At 43.2% G+C, this 24,300-nt stretch overlaps 1 protein-coding gene across 5 annotated transcripts in view; it reads right to left on the bottom strand.

Moving 5' to 3' along the window:
• MCC (MCC regulator of WNT signaling pathway) overlaps positions 1-24,300 on the bottom strand; it is a 356,575-nt gene that overhangs the window by 43,230 nt on the left and 289,045 nt on the right. For all 5 annotated transcript variants that reach the window (XM_030566225.1, XM_030566223.1, XM_030566224.1 and 2 more), the window contains 6 exons: positions 20,709-20,855; positions 20,271-20,360; positions 19,526-19,674; positions 15,424-15,564; positions 13,126-13,226; positions 9,835-10,018 (listed from right to left, as the gene is read on the bottom strand). In XM_030566225.1, coding sequence (XP_030422085.1) covers positions 9,835-10,018; positions 13,126-13,226; positions 15,424-15,564; positions 19,526-19,674; positions 20,271-20,360; positions 20,709-20,855 — 812 coding nt within the window. The remainder of the gene's footprint in view (positions 1-9,834; positions 10,019-13,125; positions 13,227-15,423; positions 15,565-19,525; positions 19,675-20,270; positions 20,361-20,708; positions 20,856-24,300) is intronic.

Below are 24,300 nucleotides of genomic sequence, written 5' to 3'. Positions count from 1 at the left end.
ATACTTTGGCAAAACTACTCCCTTCTTTGGAAACCTATTTGCTCCAATGATGAAGTCTGGTACTGAGAGCATACCGCATGCTTCGGGATTTGGAAGCATTAACATGTTTCCATATCAACATTTCCACATTTCAGCCAACATAATCCTTTATTTCAGCTACTTATCCGAAATCCATGAGGTGGTTCTGAGAGGAGGATTTAGCCCTAGGTTTGGATAAGTTCAGATGGGAGTGGTAAAATATGTTGTAGAAATGTATTTCCTTTGCACGTGATGGGACAGACTGTCCCTACTGCATCTCAATGGAAGGTTGGGGTTACTAATAGTGCAATGAATACAAAACAGCACTCTTAGTCATTGTAACAGCAGCAATCTCCCTCTCTCTCTCTCTCATTTCATTCTTTTTACAGGTGCAATCAGTTGGATCTTGGAAATGAATGCTCCTCTGTCCATTAAAACAATTACGACTTCCACAAAGCTATTTTTATTTTCAAAAATGAATTGGTAATATAGTTGGATTGCTGCCAACCAAATAAATTGAGACACTAGCTATTATTTTATTCATTTCGCTGGTAACAACCTCTATGCTGGTTTTTCATTTAATCTCAGATGCTCCCTTTTACAATCTTTAACCCCCCTTGTCACCAGCAGTTGCCTGTGCTTGGGTTCTTGGCAATGTGCTCAGTGAATTGACATTCAGCATGTCATTCGTGATGCCAAAGTTAAGGCTGGGTCAGCACTTCCATTATAAACCTGTTTTGTGGGGTTTCAAACTGCAGTGAGAATTATTCACTTTATCACAAAATCTTAGCCAAAAAGAGGGGGTTTTAACCTTCCTCCTTTACAAAGTTTTAAAGAAAAAAAATGTACCTGGCAGTCTGAGTTAGAGGATCTTCATTATTAGTACTTTTGTTTGCAAATATCAGGCTTGTGTATTAAGACTATCTTGTAGTCATATATAATATTAAAATGTTTTCATTTCAGAGGCTAAGTGCAATCAAGTGAGGAATTTGTCCATTAATATGAATGGTTTCCAAACTCTGGCACTTGCTGGTCTTACGGAACTGGCTCCCCTCCTTGTTTCCACCTGCTTCTACGGCCCTCAGGTTCTTCCATGACAACGAAAAAGCCTACAGAAGCAGCTGGAACTAAGGAGTCAGACTTGCTGCCTCTACTAGTGATTACTGTCACAACTGTGAGGAGACGGAATCCACCTTCAGTGATTGCAACCACCAGTGGGTGGGGCCAGGCCTCTGCTAGCCTCCAGCATGAAAGAACCATAGAGTACAGAAGGGTACCAAGTCCAGGGTAGCATGGAAAGATGCAGACAAAAGAAGGGAGCCAATTGCAGGGAGGTGTGTGCAATTAGAGAGGAGGAGCAGTAGCATATGCAAAGTGAGATGAAAAAGGGAGCACAGAAGCATATGCAGAGAAGCAGCAGGAAAGAGAAAGGATGAGAATGGACAGGTATGCATGTAATGAAATGAAGACCAAAAGGAGAGTGAGTGTCTGTTTTTCTTCATAAAGGACAAAATGCATACTGAATTAAAGACAGTTACAAATACACACCTATTTTACTAACATCACTGTCTAAGCAAACACTGTAGTTGCCACAAGGATGTTATGTGATTGTGAACAGCTGGGGGTGCTCAGGAGAGTGTCTCTCTATTGAGATGTGGGCCACACTATGGAGAAGTCTGAGTTACATCATCTGATTGCCTTTGTCCTCTGGATGAAAACAATGGGAAAAAGAGGAGATTTTGTGCTTAGCTGGGAAAATGTTGCATGTACCCCCTTGAAATTTCAAAAGTATTTGATATGTGGATTTAAAAAAGGAAATGCAGAATGGGGTGGTGGAATATGGAGTCAAAATGTCCTGAGTTTTCTAAGCCCTATTCTCACTGCTCCTGACTTGCTGCCCTTGGGCCACTGACAGTAACTTCTGTTTGTTTCAGAGTCTGTCTATAAAAAGGGAATAATATTTAGTTACCTTCTTTGTAAGGAAATAGCAAGGATTAAGTCCACCTACATTGAATGTATATGACATCACAGCTACAAAAGATGGTTACCTTTTGTAACTGTTGTTCTTTGAGATGTGTTGCTTATGTCCATTCCATTGTAGATATGTGTGCTCGCCACATGCACCGGTGCTGGAAGTTTTCCCTCAGTGGTATCAATAGGGGACTGGCTCTGGTGCCCTCTGGAGTAGCGCAGGTATGCACTGGTATAAGGGGTGACGTAGGCTCCCCTTTCCCTCAGTTCCTTCTTGCTGGAACTCTGTCTGAGGGGAAGGAGAGCAGGTCATGGAATGGACATGAGCAACACATCTCAAAGAACAAGAGTTACGAAAGGTTAGTAACCATTTTTTCTTCGAGTGATTGCTCATGTTTAGGGCCCTACCAAATTCACGGCCATGAAAAGCGCGTCATGGACCATGAAATCTGGTCTCCCTTGATGAAATCTCATCTTTTGTGTGGTTTTACCATATACTATACAGATTTCAGGGGGGAAACCAGCATTTCTCAAATTGGGGGTCCTGACCCAAAAGGGAGTTGCTGGGGGGTGTTGGTATTGTGACCCTTTCTTCTATGCCTCCAGAGCTGGGCAACTGGAGAGCAGCAGCTGTTGGCCGGGCTCTCAGCTATGAAGGCAACGCCCGCCATCAGCAGCACAGAAGTATGGGTGGCAACACCCTACCATGCCTGGGCAGTGGCCATGGGGCTGCTACAGCCATATCCAGGAGCATGCCGAACCAGTACTGGCGAAGCCAGGCCAGGGCGATCAGAATGACCTGTGCTTTGTCTCTCTTGATTTTTTAAGAGGACTTTGTTGATGAATGGAATTGGTGGGAAGGTGTACATCAGGTCTCCTGACCACCACAGGAGAAAGGCATTGGAAAATGAGCCTCTTCTGAGGCCTTGCAGAGAACAGAATTGATGACACTTTCTGTTCTGTCTGGTGGCGAACAGGTCCACTCGGGAGCTCCCCACTTCTGGAACAACATTCTGATGACCTCCAAGTGCCTGCAGTGAGAGAAGAACCTATTAAGACGATCTGCTGGGGAAGTACGAGACTTCCAGATGGATTGCATGATGAATGCAGAAGTCCCACAGACAGAGGGCACCAAGGCAAGGAACGAGCCCCCCCATCTGTTGACATAGAACACAAAGGCTGTTGTTCGTCAACACCTGCACCATGCGACTAGATAGTTGGGGAAGGAAGATACCACAAGTCAGACAGATGGCTCTGAGCTCCCTGGCGTTTATATGTGACACAAACTCTTCTTGAGACCATAACCCCTGACTCTGCAGAGTATTGAAGTGTGTTCCCCAACTGAGGTTGGATGCATCTGAAATCAGAGAGACCATGGGTTGCGGGCTTGCAAACGGCACAGCTTCCAACACTAGAATTGGGTCAGATCACTACTGCAGGGAGGTAAGTACCCGCTGCAGGATCGTGATGACTTTTTCTAGGTGATGTCTGGCCAGGAGGTAGGCTGACGCCAGCCTTTTCTAGAGGGGACGCAGCCTGAGTCTCACATGTCAGACAACATACGTGCATGATGCTGCCATGTGCCCCAAAAGTCTGAGACAGACCCATGCAGTGGTGAGCAGATGGGCAGTGACACTGGGAATCAGATCTGACATTGTCCTGAAACTGGCCTCTGGCAGGAATGCTTTGCCTTGAGTAGAGTAGAGTACCACTCCGATAAACTCTATCCATTGGACTGGGATCAACATTGGTTTTTGTTACTTTATCAAGAGGCCCAGAGCTTGACAAGTGGCTTGCAACATCTCAACGCTGTGCTGGACCTGGAACAGCCCTTGATGAGCCATTCGTCGACGTATGGGTATATCTGGATACCTTGATGTCTGAGGTAGGCCGCCACCACTGACATGTACTTTGTAAACACCACTGGCACCATTGCTAAGCCAAAAAGGAGCACTGCAAATTGGTAGTGCATGGTCCCAACAATGAAATGTAGGAACTCTCGGTGTCCGTGAAATATTGGTATGTGAAAGTGAGTGTCTTTCAGGTTGAGGGCGGCGTACCAGTCTCCCAGATCCAGGGAAGGAATGATGGAGGCCAGGGAGACTATCCGGAACTTCAACTTCTTGAGATACTTGTTGAAGCTCTGCAGGTCAAGGATGGGGCATAGACCCCCTTGGCCTTTCGGAATAAAAAAAAAATAGCAGGAGTAAAACTCCTTCCCCCTCAAGTGCAGAGGGACTTCTTCCACTGCTCCCATCTGCAGAAGGCCCTGCACCTCCTGAAGAGGGACGGAGAGGGGAAGGTTAGAAATAAACTGGAGAGTATATCCCCCTCCTATCATGCTGAGGACTCATTGCTCCGATGTTATAGTGGCCCAGGCAGGGAGGAAGGGGGACAAACTGTTGGAAAAGAGCAGGTGGGCTGGATCCAGACACAGTCTGGAAGGTCACCCTCAAGTGCCCATCAAAATGTCTGCTTATTACCCGGTTGGTTGCGGATAGAACTCGAGTGGGCCGAGGGGCCGGCTGATGGCCCCTGCCAGCGCTTATAGCCCTTGCCCTTTTTATGGAAGGGCTCTGATCGAGGTTTGGTCCCAAACCCGTGGGATCGTTGTGTTTTAAACCGCTTCCTCATAGGCCCTGGCATGTAAAGGTCCTGCGAAACCAAGAGTCTTTTAGGCCATGCAATTTACTGTCTATTCTGGGAACAGCGCCAGGCCATTGAATGGGAGATCCTGGATGGACTGCTGAACCTCAACCGAGAGCCACAACAACTGCAACCAGAACACACGCCTCAGAGAAAGAGCCAAAGTCATGGTCCAGGCCACTGAACCTGCCACATTTGAGGCCACTTAAAGGGCTTCCCTGGCCACAGCTATGCCCTCATTGAGGGTCACCAGGAATTCCTTCCTGGGCTCTTCTGGCAGCAAGTCCACAAACTTGGCCATGGACTGCCAAATATTAAAATCATAGCGGCTGAGCAAGGCCTGATGGTTGGCCACTCTCAGCTGGAGGCTGGACATTTTTTCTCCCAAAGAGATTGAGCCTCTTTGCCTCTTTATTCTTAGGCATCGATCCCGGTTGGCCCTATCTATCGCTCTCATTTGCTGCCGACATAACCAGTGAGCTTGGGGCAGGGTGGGTACGTAGATATTCAAAACCCTTAGCGGGGACGTAGTATTTTCTTTCCACCTGCTTGCAGATGGGGGGAAGGGAGGAGAGTGTCTGCCACACAACCTTGATTAGTTTCACCACTCCCTCATGCACTGGCAGTGCCACCTTGGAGGGGGCTGCTGCATTTAATACATTGAACAGAGAGTTTAAGGGCTCCGCCAGCTATTCGGCTTCCAGCCACAAATTCGACATCACCCTCTTCAAAAGCTTCTGCTGGGCTCTTGCATCATCCTGGGGGACTGTGTGAGAAAGCCCCGCAGCTGCTTCATCGGGCAAAGATGATGATGAGGCAGGTACAGGTGGTTCTGTCAACTCCACTCCTTCTGCCAGGTTTGCTGCAACCCATGGCCGAGGCTGGCTGTCCCTGGGTAGCTTGCTCTGACTCCACATCTGAGTCAGGTGGCAGGCGGGAGACTGTCGCCAACCATCTTTTGGATGCCCCCGAGACCAATCGATGCCCCTCTGACAGATGGGGAAACCCCCAGGAGGGGTTCCATAGTTGCCAAGGGGCTGGCCACTGGCCCTGGGCCATGCAGCCACTGGTGGCCCAGAGGGGAATGCTGATGTCCCCAGTGGGTGACCTTGGCCTGCAGGCAGATCTTCCTCCTTGCACTCTATATACTTCCTCCTTGCTGTCAGAGCCCGAGGAGGGAGAGTCTTATCTGGGGGATCAGGATTGTACTGAGGTCTCCTGTTTACCCTGTTCCCATTGGCTCTCTCCACAGACCTACAATGGGGAATTGTACCAGGATAATGGCTCTCGATGCCACGACTCCAATGACCGGTGGCGGCCTTTGGAGGATCGGCAACAGTTTCCTGGAGATCGACGCCTCACGCTTTGAGAATGGTGCCACTCCAGAGACCTGGAGCAAGAGGATCAATGTCTCTGACACCGTCGATGTGCTTGCAGTGATCCGTACCAGTGATCCGGAGATGGGGCTCCAGGGACAGTTATCTCGACCCTCTGGAGTGGTGCTGAAGACTGGGAGACTGACTCGGGCACTCCCAGCACTGGGGCTCTGGGGACTGATGACGTGCCTCTGCAGGTCTGCGCCAGACTGCCGGCGATCAATGCCAGGACTCTGAGGAACGCTGCCTAGAGTCCGGGAACTAATGCCAGGAACTCTGGCAGGGAAGTCGACCTGCACCCGGCTGGTGGCGCTGTTCCAGTGAATGCTAACACGGCACCCCCCAGCGATGGGGAGTGGTGCCACACTGATGGAGACCTCTGGAAGGGTCACAAGGCAGGTTTACCCCTCGAACGGGGCACCTCACTGGCAAGTGTGCGCAGCACCAGAAAGGACAGTATATCCTTAGTGGCTTAAAAGCCTCTGGTGTGGACTGCACCACCAAGTACCGAGTGCCTCTGCTGCTTCCTGGGTGGCAGACGGGTCTGAAAGTGGGCTTGCCCACTCAATGGGAACTGGAGCTTGGTCAATGTCTGAAGAGGAAGAGCTGCCCCACGTGGGTCTTTGCTCTCCTCTCCTTTACAGGATGTAGGAGAACGCCCTCTCCCGGCCTTTCTTTGCTTTTTAGCTGGAACTGGGGATTGGCGACAGTTGGAGGTAGGTGCCGGCAGCATGCTCCGCACCAAGGCTGCAGTGCTTGGAGCAGAGTCCAATCTCGTTGGCTCCGAGGCTGGTGCCAGGGCAGACTCCATAAGGAGTGCTCGGACATGACTGTCCCTCTCCTTTTTGTCCGTGGCCTGAAGCTCTTGCAAATGCGACGCTTGTTGCTCACATAGGTTTCCCCTAAACACTTGAGGCAGCTTCTGTGGGGATCACTGACGGGCATAGGTGTTTTGTAGCAGTCACAGGGCTTGACGCCCGGGGACCAGAGAATGCTTTGTCCCTAGGCTAAGTCCTGTACGGGACTAACTAACTAATTCTAACTGAACACCAAGGGAACGATTAACTATACAACTTTAACAACTATAGACAACGAATTCGCTGCTATGCACAGTTGAGATAGGAAAGCTTGCCGAGGCAAGGAAATGTTCCAGCACTATCATTGGCGGTCAGAAAGAACTGAGGGAGGGGGGAGCAGACAGCACTCCTTATACTGGTGCATATGCGCGTCGCTCCAGACGGTGCCAGAGCCGGTCCCCTACAGATACCATTGAGGTAAAAACTTCCAGCACCGGGGGAATGTGACGAGCACACTCACCTACAATGGAATGGACATGAGCAAGCACTCTAAGAACAACATTCATTCAATCATACTCTCTTGTCCTCTGTGTGTGTAACAATTCAACTGTAATATCAGTTCAATATCAGGTATGTTCTCAATATGAGAGAAATTTATCATGTAATGATAGAGGAACAGACTCAAGCTAATAGGTCTCACACACAAATTTACATATATGCATGAAAAATATAGATACAGATCTATAAATTCTTTTCATCTGCACCTTCACAGATCTTATTCTATAATTTTCTACCTGTTAAACCTGAAATTCCACTCTATTCTAAGCACGTGTACATGCTGAGACATTGTCTAGTCAACCAAAACAAATTTTACACACACATGCACACAGCCAGTGGAATACAGAGATCATTAGTTTCATTGCGCCACAAAAGCAGAGGGCATGTATGTAGAATGATTTTTTTCAGCTCTATCATTCAGCCAAATGAAATCTGATTTTCACCAGACCAATGAAACTAGGGAGACATCTAGGGACTATATACATCCCTGTCAAATGTCAAGTTTCCAATATCAAAGCAAGACTGCAAAAAGCCTACATTTTTCTCTCCTTCCATCCTGGAAATCAATTCAACTGTTTTCAGTGAAACTTTCAGTAAAAAAAATCCTTCCCTGACTAAGCAACCAAATATCCACAAAAAGATAAAACTTTGAGAATATTATAACCAACCAAAAATGACCCTGTAGAATATAAATACTTAAGCAACCTCAGCTGTGTGTTGCTATGTCATATACTCAGAAAAAAAAAACACACAAATGTATACAACCAGTATTTTTGCACCCAGACTAAGACAGACAGGGTCAAGTGACCTGAAATAGTTTTGTATACTGCACTCCTAAGCAGGTCAATATTTTCGGCATCAAAAGCTATTGATTTGCTAGCAATTAGCACTGCGTTACATGAATGTATGAACCCAAGCACATCTCCTCTGCACAGGGTAACTCTCATACTGCAGCATATTTTTCAAGTGGAATGACCCTTTAGTTTTAGATATTTAAATTTATTCTGATGTTTGATGCAGAATTTGACCACATTTCTTAGTCTTTTGTTGCTTTTTAGGCTTGTCAGCCACAATGTAATAAATAGGAATTGTCGGGAAAATGATAATGTGCTAACCAACTTTGTATAAAAACATAAAAAAGGAGAAATTTGCTTAAGAAACTGAGTAAACAATTTTAAGTGAATCTGAGGGACAGAAACTGAAAATTAATCATGAAAAATGTTCACCTATATTTATATAAGATGATTACCATTATTATTGCAAGTCTTCCACTCATTCAGATTACCAAAAAACTATCCGGTCTCCTCTAATTTAGGTTGGCAGCGACCCAAAAATTATTTCAGGCCAGTGCAACAGCATGAGGCTGTGATGTGATGGAACATAATGTTGCATCAGGGCATCGTAATACAACAAATTTCTCGTCAAAACCACTAACAGATCTAATTGACATGATCCTGTGAGATAAAAGTTTCAGCAGAGGATAACTAAATCTTATGTATTTTAGAGCAACAAGATATTTTAGAAAGTGTAACAGAAAACACATAGACTAGAATTTTTCAATTGATGGGAAAATAGCTGTCTCAGCCAGAGATTTCAGCTATTATATTCCGAAGTCTTTTTCCAACATAAGACAATTTCTTGCCACTGTAAACCTGAACTCCAGTCAACATCTTTATGTACAAACACATACAAAGTATATACACTGTATATAGAGGTACCAAAGAAGTAGCTGCTCCCCAGAAATATTTGAACTAGATAATTTTTGTAAATAATAGTTCATTTAAGTTTTATTTTAAAGGTCTAAAAAAAATAAACAAACCTCAATATCCTGATTTTTCCTTCTGGAAAAATTCACTCTAACCTGCAAAAAGTTTGTCCACCAGTCAATAGTTGTCCACAGCGTCAATTGCTAAAGGGAAGTTTTTCGGGATAGTGGGGTTGTTATGAAAAATCATTATAACTGATGACAGAAAGTTATTCTGTTTCTGTGAAAACTGAAATGGTTATAACTGTGACATTTAAAACAACAATTCTTGATCACTCCAAAAGCTCCTTGATGGAAGCATTTTTTGGTTTCCAGTTCCCTGGAAATGTGTGGTGCCCTCATATAATAGCAGTGAACAAGAAGTATATGCTTCACGTTTCAATGAAATGGGAAGGAGTGGAAGAGAGAGAAACAGAATCACTGAAGTAAAAATAATGTTATGGTTTTGCCCTTTATGAGCGAGATCAAAGATCAGAATCACCCGCTTGCAACAAATCTATACAAAACCCTTCTTGGATGGAGCTTGCTCAAAGTCTGAGAATATGCTCACTGAAGCATGGTGATTACTTAAAAAAATAAAAACAAAAAGAACACAGCAGACTGATGTGAGGATGGATAGTTGAATAAATGGAATACAACATAAATCTGTTTAGGTCTGAAACCAAAGGCCTTGGGATTAATAGGTTCAATGAGTTGCAGTTACCTGGTGTGGCTGTTGGATGACAGGCTCTCCCAGGGCTGTACGCTACAGCCAGTGATCGCATAGGCTCCCCCGCAGCTGCCGTCTAACTTCATCAGCAGGGCTTTTGCTGCATTCTCAGCTGTCTTCCTGCAGTCGTGAGCTCTCTTGAGCATTTGGGTAATGTTCTCATCACCTGTTTGGTCCCCTAGTTTGCAAGCAATCAGTGTCAGAGCTTCGAAGAGCATAAACAATTATTAATACTAGAATAAAGCCTCTTAAAGCTATTTTCACTTAATGCTGTGACATTAACACTTAGCTAGCAGTGTGTGATCTAAGTGAGACTAATACAGAGAAAAAGAACAGAGCTATGACTTGTATTTATCTAGAGGTAAACACATACAATACTGCCATCAGACAGGACAAGTAAGAGACAGTTTGCTCTGTGCAAAACTGTGCTTTATCCTCATTTGAGCCAAGCATTGTACATCCACAGTTTATGCTTGCTAAATAAGCCACATGCCCTTGAATATTAACCCTCCAGAAGCGTTGCCCTTAAGATAGTATTAAAATTGTGGAAACAAGAGTATAAGCCCACAGGAGTGGGCTGGTTGGGCTCATCTCCTTGAGAAGATGCAGCAACAACTCCCTTGTATTTTCCATGTAGGTGTGTTGTAAATCTCCACTGATCTTCATAGCTCCAGAGAGGAAAATTATCTGTTACCAACAATAAGGCAGCGGGAGGGGCAGTGAGAGGCAGCATATTCTAGTGGAAAGAGCAGTGGACTGGGAGCTGGGCGGTCCATATTCCATTCCCAACTCTATCGCAGACCTGCTGGGGGACTTTAGGCAAGTTGCTTGAACTCTCTATGCCTCAGCTTCCCCTTCCACCCTTTTTGTCTCTCCTGTCTATTTAAACTGTAAGGTCTTCAAGGCAGGACCTGTCTCTTACTATGTGTTTGTACAGTGTCTAGCACTAACAGGGCCTCATTCTGAGTTGGGGTCTTGGTACTAATGTAACATCAAAAAATAAATAATAAAAAGAAAAAAGCAGAAAATGCCAGGAAATTCAAAGTGGTGAGTTGTGCAACATCCTCCATTCAATCAATCTACTGGTTATGGAAGTTGCAGGAAGAGTAATGCACAATTTCACACTGTACTTCCTGGCTTTTCTCCCCATCTATCAAAACTTTAACACTATACACACATTCAATAAAATAATCACATACAAAACTTCAGCAACATAATATTATCCCAACCCTTTCATCTTCTGGGTTTTCTGATGGTTGACACCAGAGACTGTCATGATCATTCTCTCAAATACCAGGATGTAGAGAAAATCCAGAACTGGGTAAATACGACTTCAGTGTCTTGTTCTACATTTCTGTTCACAGGCCAAATCCTGAGGTGCTTACTCAGACTTTATTTGGTCAGTTTTCAGGCAAGTTTCCCACTGAAGCCAATGGTAGTTTACCTGCAAGGGACTGAGTAAGGCATTAGGATTTGGCTCCAAATTTATTATTTTAACTAACAAACGATCACAACCATTGTGGTGCTAGACAAATCATTAATAATGACATTCTGGGATTTGTGTAAATTTGGAAAATATGTATTTCTCCAATATAATGAGATGGCTCTTAGGATCGCAGGGAGGAGGATCTGTGTTTAACTTTAAAGATAAACAAAACTAATTTTTACTTTAAACTAATGCAAAACAATAACTTTTGTCAGGCCAAGACTCTTTTGACTAAATTTCTCAGTGAAATAAAGTTTCACAGCCAAGCTATAACCTCCTAAAAACAAGATTTATGATGGAAATGCTGGCACAGTCTCCACTAAAGGCTGTGAGTGATAATGCTGCTATTAAAAAAAAAAGTTGGTAGCAGACACCTATATTAATGTGGGTTACACCTCTCTTTTATAACATGAACATGGAGAAGAAAACTAATACTTTCCTTTCTGGATTTACTTCTTGACTAGCAAAATCTAAGGCCTAATACACACTTGCTCCTAATGCCCTTTCATAAAGAAACAGCAGTACAAATTCAATACCAGACTACAAAAAGGAAGGGCTAGAATCTAGAGGGGAAAAAAAAAAAAAAAAAAAAAGATCTGCTATGACCTTTCCTGCATGACATACTCTGCAAGGACAAGCACACCTACACAAAGACTTTCACAAACCACAAGGAGAGATGCAAAGTAAACTGCCTGGAAACTGTGGATCATTGCATCAAGCCTGCAGAAACAAGAGGTTGAACTCATCCGTCTTGCAGCTCTGAAACCAGCTGGTTGTTTGGTCCTTAAAAGCTTTCAGTTTACATTTCAGTGGTTCTTGAGAAGCTGGCGCTATAAATTAGCGTCTGAAGGCAGTGTCTAGCTCTCAGCACAGTATGGAAAGCTACTTTCTGTCTCTGAAGATTTCATATACCTTCTCCCTACCCTTCCCCCAAAGCAAGGTCCAAGATTACTACTACCACTCCCTCTCATCAGTAAGAGGAATGAGCCTCTGTAAAACTAAGAGTTAGTTTCACAGTGAAAAGATTTATCTTTTGATAGAAAATGTGACTTGTGTATGCATAGAACTCACATGCACCATGTTGAAAATGGATTAATAAATGGGCTAACTCTGTTATTAGGAAAGCACCATCCCTCAAAGAACACTTTCAATAGCAGCGTTAACTAGTGTCAGTGTGTGCTGCTCAGTAACAAAATGAAACAGAACAACATAGAAAATAGAGGCCAAAACCTCAGTCCATGCAGTAAAACATGAGAAGGAAATGTAAAAACACAAGAGTACCATGGGAGCTTGGAGATAAAGACTGCACATGGTATTTTATCTGCATTATGGTATATTTGAGTGTACAGATTTAAGACCAGATTTTTATGAAACAATTTTTGTGGGCAAATATTGTGGCTATGTACACAACTGTGGTAATTGCAAGTGCAAATTATGTAACCCAAACCACTGCATTGAGTATATGAAGTGCATACTTGGAGATATCATTTAATCACTGTGCTTGGTATATGGTTATTGCCTAACAAAAGTAATCCCACAAGTCCAGAAGATGCATCTCCTGTAACACCATATATGGTTTATTTTAACTCGCTTATAATATTTTGTTTCGGTTCCAGTCCTAATTTTTATGTGTGTGTCAAACATTTTATTTATTCAGTTGAAAACATGAAAATAAGCACATACTTGGTGGGTAACAAACTGTCAGGAGATGATTCACTGGTGCAACCAGCCCTTGTAAACTGATAAATGTTAACTGAAGTGCAGAATGGGATTTAGAGAGGGACTCATTGAGATCTTACCAACAGACCCAATGCCTGCAGCTCTAAATTGACCAAGAATGAGACTCTGTTCACTTTCTGCCAAAGCCAGCAGCAGCTCGTATGCTTCTATGCACTGTTCACTGAAATAAAACAAACACAATATCTGCAACTTAGACAGGATAATCAATATCAGAGATTAACACTGGATAAGCGGTGGTGGAAGAACTAGGACAGCGGCTCTCAAACTAGGGCCACCACTTGTTTAGGGTAAGCACCCTGGCGGGCTGGGCCGGTTTGTTTACCTGCCATGTCCACAGGTTCAGTCAATCGCGGCTCCCACTGGCCGCGGTTCGCCACCAGGCCAATGGACTCACTGACTAAGTATTTTACACAAAATGGATCAGTGTCAACAGGAGAAACAGAAAGAGATCCACCCCAGAATGCCCTCCTATAACCCGGTGGTTACAGCACTCACTTGAGCGGGGGAAGGCCCAAGTTCAAGTGCTCCAAGAGGGAAGCCCTGGGGTCAAATCACTGGTCCAGAGAGGAGATTTGAATTTGGGTCTTCCACATCCCAGATAATGTGGTTTCTCCCACCAATGGTCAACAAGCCTCCCCTCAGATATGCAGCCTGTGAATGCTGTCCCCAGGCTGGCCCTAACTCACTAAATAGGAAATAAGAGAGGTGGAATGACCAATTGAGAGTTGAGCTTATCTTTCTTCAAAAGTGTGGCTGATACAAGACAGTAATCTGACCGACGGTGGAGGCTATTTCTTGTGAAGTTGCCTTTCCAATTTTCCATGTTATTCAAAAACCTTACCAAAATAATTATGTTTTTCTGATCCTATGTTAAAAAATAATCCCCTGTCCAAGACTTTCCTTAAACCCATTTTCCCCACTGCAAGGAGATCACTACTGAACGCACCTGAGAACCTCTCCTTTCTGTTTTATTTAATATGTAATATACAAAATTTATTCAAGGTCCTTTCCTTCAAAATGAACAGGATTTGCCCTAATGCCACAAGTGTTTGCTCCAAATTAGTCATGGTCGAAAGAATGTTCTAGACACCATTTTTAACAAATATTTTAAAGCAAATATAGTTATTGGGGACCAAATCCTGAGAGGTGTACCTCACAGTTCCTACAGAAGTCAACTGAAATCACACAAGTCAGTGGGAGTTGTGGGTTCTTTCTTTATACCATCAAGCTTGTGAAAGATGCTAGACTGACAGTAGGAGAAACTGAAGTCTCCTATTTATACAACAGACAGCTAAAGCACAGACAACTCCAGCATAAGCTTCTTCACAGTGCTTCCCCAGAGTGCCCCAACCTTCATCTGGAGGGATAACTGCTAGATCAGGGATAGGCAACCTATGGCATGGGTGCTGAAGGCGGCACGTGAACTGATTTTAAGTGGCACTGACACTGCCCGGATCCTGGCCACTGGTCTGGGGGGCTCTGCATTTTATTTAATTTTAAATGAAGCTTCTTAAACATTTTAAAAACCTTATTTACTTTACATACAACAATAGTTTAGTTATATATTACAGACTTATACAAAGAAACCTTTTAAGAACGTTAAAATGTATTATCGGCACACAAAACCTTAAATTAGAGTGAACGAATGAAGACTCGGCTCACCACTTCTGAAACGTTGCCAACCCCTGTGCTAGAGTGTGAGACGGGAGTTCAGTCATTTTACCTACTGAATCCTTAACCTCTTGTTGGGATGGCTAATGAACATGGCTGCCTATCTGATGAGGACACTGGACTGTGAGCACCCAACACACTTCAAATAGAGCAAGATACAGATTTAACATTTCTCAGACACTGATTCATTTCTTCTTGCTAAAAAAATATTGAAAAAATATTCCCAGCAACATCTATCATATTAACATCACAAGTTGCTTATTATCATCATCATCATCATCATCACCACCACCACCACCACTTTTTTCTTTCTTTATTTTCTTCAGTAAAACCTGCAAAAGTTGTTTCATTCACATATTAGAAGGAAGGAAAAAAACTAAACAAATCTTCCCTAATTCTAATCTTCATTCTGTATTACCAAAAAGAAGAGGTAAAGCTATTTAGTGTGACAGAGCTAAATTCATCCCTGATGAAACGCCTCTGACTATAGTTGAGTTACGAATCAGACAATAACTAAATGTAGCTGCCTCATGAACGTATCTAGCCAGTGCATCTTTACTCACAGCAGAATGGAACAGAAACAGGATGTTCTGTTGCAGAACAACAGCTTTATCTCCTGAAGTTCTGCAGCAAGTCTTGTCACCTCACTTTTCAGGCTCAAATTCCCAGGCCACGTATTTACATACCTGTACTGCAGTGCAAGTCTGAGTGCCGTGGCATTGGACTCATATTTCCCAACCAGCATGCTCATCCTCTCAGCATTGCTCTTGCACTCCTCCAGCGTTATTGTCAACAAGTCATTCTGGGATTTTAAGTGCTCAATACGGCTGTAGAGAAGGAAATAATGTTTAACCTTCAAGCAGAGACAGAAGTCTATTTGTCTTGAAAACACCAAAATGATCCCAGTTTAAAATGTCAAAAAACATTTGGCTGGCAGTATTTTAAAGTACTACAGCTAAATCCATCGACTCCATGTACTGTGACAAGAACATGGGAGGATGTTTACTTAGATCTGGGACAAACCCCCACCACTAAAAAAACAACCAAAGAACCAACCAAAGAATAAAACATTCTTTTTTGAATTCCCTGTTGCTTTATCACTGCAGCAAGCCTATGTAACAGTGTGGTCTTATTACTACTATCCTTATCCTCCCTCTATCTTGCCTTCCTACCTTTTAGTCACACTTGCACTTTGTCTTAAATCAGCTTGTAAGTTCTTTGGGGGCACAAGCAATGCATAAAACTCCAGGGTATAGCCAACTGCCACTGTATTTAGCACTCACAGTCCGACATTATACAGGATCACCCTGGGCTGAAGTGGGACAGTCGGTCCAAAAATAAACGAGAGACAGGATCTGAAGCAGGAATTTGTATAGCTCCCTGGGGTGCACCGTTGAAAGTCCTGCTTCGGTCCACCGGAGTACCTGTGAGACCCCAGCTGGGAGGCTGAGGTGGATGGAAGTAGTTGATGGTGCTAGTAACCTCTCCCTTTTTTTTTTAATAGAGTTCTTGTCTTGGAGGCTGAGCTGAGAAGCATGGTGGCTGCTGGGGCCAGAAGCACTTCCTAGAAGCAAACAGAGCATTGTGGCCCAGGGACCTGAGTAGTGCCCTTGAGTCCTTCAGGGTATGCAGCCTTGTGTTCATCTGCTCCAAAAATAGTGAGGGAATTCCAAGGACTGAAGCCAAGTGCATCACCTCAAGGTGACAGCAGAAGCCATTGTCCTCACTGCCATGTCTGAGGCATCTAATGCCGCCTGGAGAGAGGCTCTGGCAACGTTCTTCCCCTCTTCTAAGAGGGCTGAGAATTCCTGCCTAGAGTCCTTAAATTTGACCAAGGAGTCCCACAAATTGTAGTCATATCTCCCCAATAAGGCTCACTCTCTGCTCTTTTCAAAGTGGGGGCCAGAGAAGATGGGGTCTGCCACAGGCCTTTGACCAGACCCATTACCACCTCATTTATGGGGAAGGCCACTTTAGATGGAACTGCTGCTGCCAGAACACCAATGAGACTGTGGGATGATTCCTGAAGCTCCTCAATCTCTAGCATCAGGTTAGCTGCTATCCACTTTAAGAGCCTTCAATGAGGCCAAAAGTCATTTTGTGGTAGTGAGCTGCCCAGCCACGGTGGCGAAGGAATCCCCTTAACAATAAGGGGAGGTTGGTCCTATTTACACTAACCCTATTTATAATATATACACTATAACTAAACTATAGACTAAACTATGATACAGAGAAGAAAAAAGCACTCACAGGCACCTTGCCAAAGCAAGAGAAGACTTTCACCAACCGTCATAGGCAGTAAGAAGGAACTGAGAGGGTGTGTGGCTGGCCTCACCCCTTACACTGGCGCATAAGCACACGGCACCAGAGGGCTACAGCCAGCCCGACATATACTATTGAGGGGAAAATCTCTGGCAATGGTGCACGCCTAATGTGGAAGGGACTTCAGCAAGCACTTGAAGAAGAACAAAAGTTCCATAGTGTGCATTGATATACCCTGCTTCAAAGTGCACTATGGAACTTCTAGTGTGCACCAACAAGATCCACACGGACAGTTAGTACACGGCAGACTAGTGTGAAGTAGATTTCCATTACAGCTTGCTGCCAAGTATATGTTCACATAAACAAGCCCTGATACTTAAACGTCAACATTGTTGACTACCTCACTGCTTATCGTTTTGGCAGAGACATCAAGCTGCGTACTTATCCATCATCGCTGAATGTAGTAGCAGGGTACAGTTAACTGCTGTAAAGGTTTACTTAGGTATGGAATAAGGAAATCAACACCATTCACGCCTCTCAAAAATCTGAAGTCACCCCCTCATCACCTGTAAATGGGGTAGGAAAAAATTAGCATATCTCTTCTTCGATAGCCAGAATAAACCCCTGAGCTTTTCAGGTTGCCCAAAGTCCCAGCAGTTCCCTTCCCAGCTGTCAAAAGATCCAGTTCTCTTGACAACTTCTCCAGTGTTTGTGTTGTCAATACAAAATTCTGTAGCTCACTGAAAAGAAGGGGGAGCATTTTCATAAAATTAATTCATATCAAAATAGTCAAATAAAAAGCATACTAGACTGGACTAGAACTGGGAAAAGCAGTAAGGGGGAGTGCAGTGCCACATAATTCTGGGATTTTTTATTTACAAATTTGAGCTCATGTAATTAATAAGACATGGCGCCTTGACTATTGAAGAGCTAATACAGTACAAGGTCCAGTGATACCAGCAATACTGTTAGACTCATAGACTTTAAGGTCAGAAGGGACCATCATGATCATCTAGTCTGACCTCCCTGCACACTGCAGGCCACAGATGTCATTCACCCGCTCCTGTAATAGACCCCTAACCTCTGGCAAGTTACTGAAGTCCTCCAATTATGGTTTAAAGACTTCAAGTTACAGAGAATTCACCATTTACACTAGTTTAAACCTGCAAGTGACCTGTGCCACATGCTGCAGAAGATGGAAGACCCCAGGGTCTCTGCCAATCTGACCCAGGGGAAAATTCCTTCCCGACCCCAAATATGATGATCAGTTAAACCCTGAGCATGTGGGCAAGACCCACCAGGCAGATACCTGGGAAAGAATTCTCTATAGTAACTCAGAGCCCTCCACATCTAGTGTCTCATCACCAGCCATTGGGGATTTTTGCTACTGGCAGTTGCCTATGAGCCACATGCCATCGCAGGCAGTCCCACACTATTATCCCCTCCACAAACTTATCAAGCTCAGTCTTGAAGTCAGTCTGTTTTTTTGCCCCCACTGCTCCCCTTGGAAGGTTGGTAGAGAACTTCACTCCTCTGATGGTTAGAAACCTTTGCCTAATTTCGAGCCTAAACTTGTTGCTAGCGATTTTATATCCATTTGTTCTTGTGCCCACATTGGCACTTAACTTAAATAACTCCTCTCCCTCCCTGGTATTTATCCCTCTGATTTATGTATACAGAGCAATCATATCTCCCCTCAGCCTTTGTCTGGTTAGGCTAAACATGCCCAGCTCTTCGAGTCTCCTCTCATAAGGTAGGTTTTCCATTCCTCAGCTCCTCCTAGTAGCCCTTCTCTGCACCTGTTCCAGTTTGAATCCATCTTTCTTAAACACAGGAGACCAGAATTGCACACAATATTCCAGATAAGGTTTCACCAGTGCCTTGTATAATGGTACTAACACTTCCCCTGTCCCTACTGGAAATACCTGGCCTGATGCATCACAGGACTGCATTAGTCTTTTTCACGGTCACACCACACTGACAACTCATCCTGTGATCAACCAATACATCCATTCTCCATCTCATCTAAAATGAGCACATTTACTGAGACAATTTGATTCTGAACACTATTATTCAGGTACCCCAGCAGAAAACAAAATATCCTGTTTCTAGAATGGTGTATTAGTCATGGAAATCCTAAGTAATAACGTTTGTATGTTCTAGAAAAAAATGCAAGATCTACTGGTCTGCTGCATGCTTCAGGGATATGGTGAACACACCACAGTTTAGAATTCTGGACATGGAAGAGACATGAGAAATAAATGATCTACTTACTACATAGGACAGAGAGAGATTCAAATCCATTAAAGGCCTTAGCATACATGTTCAAATTATCATATTGGCAGAAAAACTGTTAATATATGTTACGATCACCTCTTCTTTATCCAAGTTAATAAGACATTTATTTGGAGCTGGCAGAGATGAACTGGGAGCCAAGCACGAACATATGAGATATGAAAATAAAATCAATTTAACAAAACAAATAGTAGGCAAAATACTACAAGTGCATCTAACTTTCCATCTTACCTATTTAACCTCTCTGTTTCCACTTCAAACTCTCGGATTTTGCTTTCAGAGATAGCAGATCCATGTGAATAGAGTGTCTGAAAGATTTCCTGGATGTTGGAGCAGTCTTGGAGAGAATGGGCTAAATGCTCAGCCACACTGCTAGACACCTGCACAGGGTGGTTAATAAATCTGCTGTGAGCGGACGGCTAGTTTTTAAAAATACTGTAGATTTAAAAGCACTACTCAGGCTCCCTGGAGAACATCTATACTTCCAGGAAATCTGTGCAAAAGGGCCAAATACTGCTCTCAGTTACACAAGTGTAAATCAGGAGTAGCAATGGTGTTCTGCTAGATTTACATTGGTGTTATCAGAACAGAATTTGATATACTACTCTTGTAGAGATGTCTAACTTGGGGTGCAGCTGCATAACCCTTATTTATGTGAGTAATCCTCACTCGTATTTATTGTCCCCTTGAAGTCAATATGATTACTCAGATGAGCAAGAGTTTCAAGGATTAGGTCCTTGGCCATCAATTTATGGCAACTGCATGGACTACATTAATGTAAAACTGGGGATTACACAAGTGCATTCATTTATTCTCTCTCTCCTGTTAAATATTTTCCATAAAATTAGCTTTGAAATAGTAAGATACTGTTTTTGTTTTTAACAACGTAACAGACACCCCGGCTCTTTCCTGCAATACTCATGTTAGGATGAGCTGTGTGTGCAGTTTATTATTTTGTTTTATTATTAGCACTCACCCCTATGCTGCTGATTTCTGATCCTAGGACAGGTCGGTCAGACGATGAAGACTCTGACCTTGTCTTTGAGAGCTTCACTCGTTCAGCAATCTAAAAGCCACAAAGCTACACAAGTTACAGACAGGCATCCCATGCCCCATTTTCTCCACAACTATGCAAAATGCATCATCATTCACACATTCACCATGCTTGGAAATCCCACGTTAAGTTGATAAATGAAAGCTGGCATCTGTGTTGTGACTAAGAGAGACTTAAAATTATTAGCACTTTATCTCTTCCTGCAGCTTGAGTTCATGGGCCCGCTTAGGGCCCTTGAAACACCCCTGGGATTCTAGATGATACTTCCCAGTTAATCGCATGCCTGCACAGCAGCTGTGCACAATGAAGTCTGCTTCTTCCAGATAATAAGAGGCATCACTGCAGCACACAACAGCTCACCTTGGCAATGGGAATGTCATTGCTGCTACTGCTTGTGCTCAGCTCTCCAGTACTGGGGTTCACGGGTCGATTTGCGGAAGTGAGACGACCTGGACTGGATGGGCCTGTTGCCTGGATGCTCTGTAAACGTGTTTGCAGTTCCCGAACCTAAAATCAAATGTAACATTCTTCTTTTATTTTTATTGTTTAGATAATTAGCTAGCTCCTTCCCCCTATTCTGGCATCCAACTGATGTTTACTGACTGACAAGGTCATCTGATTATTGTTAAGGCTTTCACTGTGGCAGGGGGGTGGGTACTGATTCAGAACTCTCCCCTAGTGCCAGCCCCTTCTAACTTGTTCAGTGTGGAAATACACAAATCTGCTGACACAGAACAATTCTTTGTTCCAGCTTGTTTTATATAATCCCTTGAATGCAACAACGTTATACATATAAGCAGGGCCGGCTCTACAGTCTTCATCGCCCCAAGCAGCACACCGAATTGCAGCCATGGGCGGTGGGAGCAGTCCGTGTGCCCTTAGGGCGGCAGGAGCGTTTCCTCGGCGGCAATTTGGTGGCAGCTTCTATGTTTAGCTGAAGCAGCCGCGGACAGCTAAACATAGAAGCTGCTTCCAAACTGCTGCCGCCACGGAAACATGCGTGCAGCCCTAAGGGCACACGGACTGCACCCGCTGTCCGTGGTGGTGATTTGGCGCGCTGCTTGGGGGCAAAACAACAGGGACTGCCGCCTCTTGCAGATTGCCGCCCCAAGCACCAGCTTGGAATGCTGGTGCCTGGAGCCAGCCCTGTGTATAAGAATCTCCTTCTTTGGAATGAAGTTAAAATAATGCTTTGGACTAAAATTAGGAAGTGTAAAGAACATGGTAAGTAAACAAAGATCCTACTGCTAGAGTCTTCAATGGCTGAAGAGAGAGGCTCTAAAACTGATGAAATAGTTCTCATGCATAAATATCTCAGGATGACTTCACTGCATTAAAAGGCCAAAGTAATTGAAATGTAAATAATTTATTAATACTTTGAAAACTACAATTAAATAGAGCGCCACGGAGTGAGTAATGTCAAGAACAGGAACTTCTAGAAAAAGCACCCAACAGTTTGCTGAAGCTCTCAATAACCGCACATTTTGTAAAAAGCTGCACTGTCCTCATTACATGCCAAAGAAATACAGAACTGACTTCAAAAGAGTTTTACAGCTAAGAAAAAAAAGGCTTGAAGAAGCCAAATGGTATTGCTGGATAAGAGATTATAGGGTTTACCTCAGAATAATACTTGACAAACAAAGAATAAATGGTTGGCTTGGCACAGCAATTATACCACAGGGGAAAGTAACAGAGCTCATTTTTCTGCAGAACTAGCATCCTCGCATCAAAGGGAAAGGGGGAAAAAAAAGTCCTCCCCAGTTTGAAGGGGAAAATTCTCTGAATGAAAAATAGTTTATTTTTACTTATTTAACTTATGTGTGGATTCTGTTAAAACAATGAACAGCCAATGTACAACTGATGATATTTTGCCAAAAATTCTAAAAAATGCAGTAATGTTTGAATTGCGTATACCATTGTACAAGTATGATTTTACACATAAATATATATTAGCACCAAACATAGGTTAATATTTCAAGCATATGCCCTCAGTCAAACTTAAGGCTGTTGCATTAAGGTTTTGGGCATTCCCAGCTCCAGAGCTCTTAAGGTATATTATTATTGTTATTAATTTTTAGCATTGTTACCAAGAGTAGGGGCCTCATTATGTCCACTGTACAGACACATGAGAAGATGAGGGCCCTGCCCCCAAGAGGTTTCAATCTCATTTAAGACAAAATATTGAGTGTAACAAACAATACAAGGGAAAAGAAAAGAGGGAAGGATGAAGGTAGCAGTAATAAGAACTTTGGTTACAAAGGTTAACTGTGGGCATAACTTGGTGGCTCATCCAGAATGGGATGCTAACTACCTTACACAAAGTGCATCCAATAGTTCAACCCCTTTATATCGTGCAAGGTCCAGAAAAACGGAGTCAAACATGCACCTCTTCAATACATTTTCATTACACAGTTAAATGAGCTGGGCACAGACATATAAAACACCCACCCATGGCAAACAATTTTCAGTTGGTAACTCAGGCTAGGTTTACATACACAGTTAACACCAATAAAACAGCATTACTGCAACCCTCTAGGGTAGGAGTGCTGCACTGGTATAGAAACTGGTGAATTGCACTGAGGTCATGCTCTTGCATGTCACTATTTATACTAGTGCAGCCACACTGATTCAAAAAACCAAACCAAACTAAACCACCAGTGTAGACAAGACACCTCAGTCAAATCCACAAATTTTACTAACATACACAAGAGCATTTCTCTTAACAAGGCTATCTCCACGCCACACTCTGATTTTCATTCCCCAGTTATTTAGGCTGCAAAGCTCTGTGAAATTTTTTTTTTAAAGAATATATCTATGAGAAAAGTATTTCCGCCCCTTCTCCTTGTACTCAAAATATTCTGTACCGTTTTCATTCAAACTTAAAAAAAAAATCACCTTTGGCCAGAGACCAAACTTGGAAGATTTCGGTTCCAAACTGAAAGTTTTGCAAAGTTATAGGCAACTAAAAACAGAGGGTTAAAGTGAAAAGTGTCTGAAATCTTAACCACAGTGGTCATTACTGTTCCCATGATGCTGTGTACACAGTCTCGTACATACATTTTTTAAGCCACCTTATATGGACAATGTTCCATAAAGCTCCTCACAATGCAATCAAACACTGACACAGAGATGTTTCCTTTGGCCTACACTTTATTATCGAGTAGTGATTACTGATCTATCACAATTACAGAGTGAGCTGCTCTAAAGGATTTGTAAAACGCTATTTGTAATAGAAAGAAAAATTAACCAAATTTAGACCACAGCCAGGAAAACAGTTTACTTAGGAAAGCACATGGTCAAAAACTCAAGAGCACAGCCTAACCATCAATGTACACTATTCGCTGCTTCAATATTCTGTTTCAGAAACAAGAAGGTGAAAAAAAGAGAGAGCACTAACAACCCTGAACTGTGTGGTCTCTCTTTTACATACAAATCCAGAGTGTTAGCTGAGTAGATTTTACAGGCTGAATTAATCATTAAAATTTGTAAATGAAATTAAGAATGTGTCCATTTTGCACTGAATTTATAGTAATGTTGAGTACTCAAAAGTAATGTTGAGTAGTTAAATAGAACAAATTTGTCTTACCTGTAAATAGGTGATCTCATAATGTATACATTCACCAATTCAAAATCTCATAACTGGGTTGCCCCACCCACTGGAGAGCCCAGGGGCAGCTCATCTAACTATTTCTGGTCACCAAAACCTTCTTTTGATAGAGCTGAATGCACTATCTCCTCAGAAAGTAACTTTCCAAGCTACAGGTAATGGTAATTCTAGAGAAAAAAATAAAGGAAGACCAGAGAAGAGGGATCGAGAGAGAAAAATGTTATAAGAGGAGGTTTCTCTGGATTGGCGGATGTATGAATTATGAGAAGACTAATTTACAGACCAGGTTAAAATTGTCTAAGCCTCTTACATCTATACATCTGCCTTCTGACTGAGTGTTCAGTG

The sequence above is a fragment of the Gopherus evgoodei genome, chromosome 6 (assembly GCF_007399415.2).
Source record: "Gopherus evgoodei ecotype Sinaloan lineage chromosome 6, rGopEvg1_v1.p, whole genome shotgun sequence".
Taxonomy (NCBI): domain Eukaryota; kingdom Metazoa; phylum Chordata; order Testudines; family Testudinidae; genus Gopherus; species Gopherus evgoodei.
Note: the sequence above shows the minus strand (reverse complement) of the source record. Positions and strands in the feature narration are given on the sequence as shown.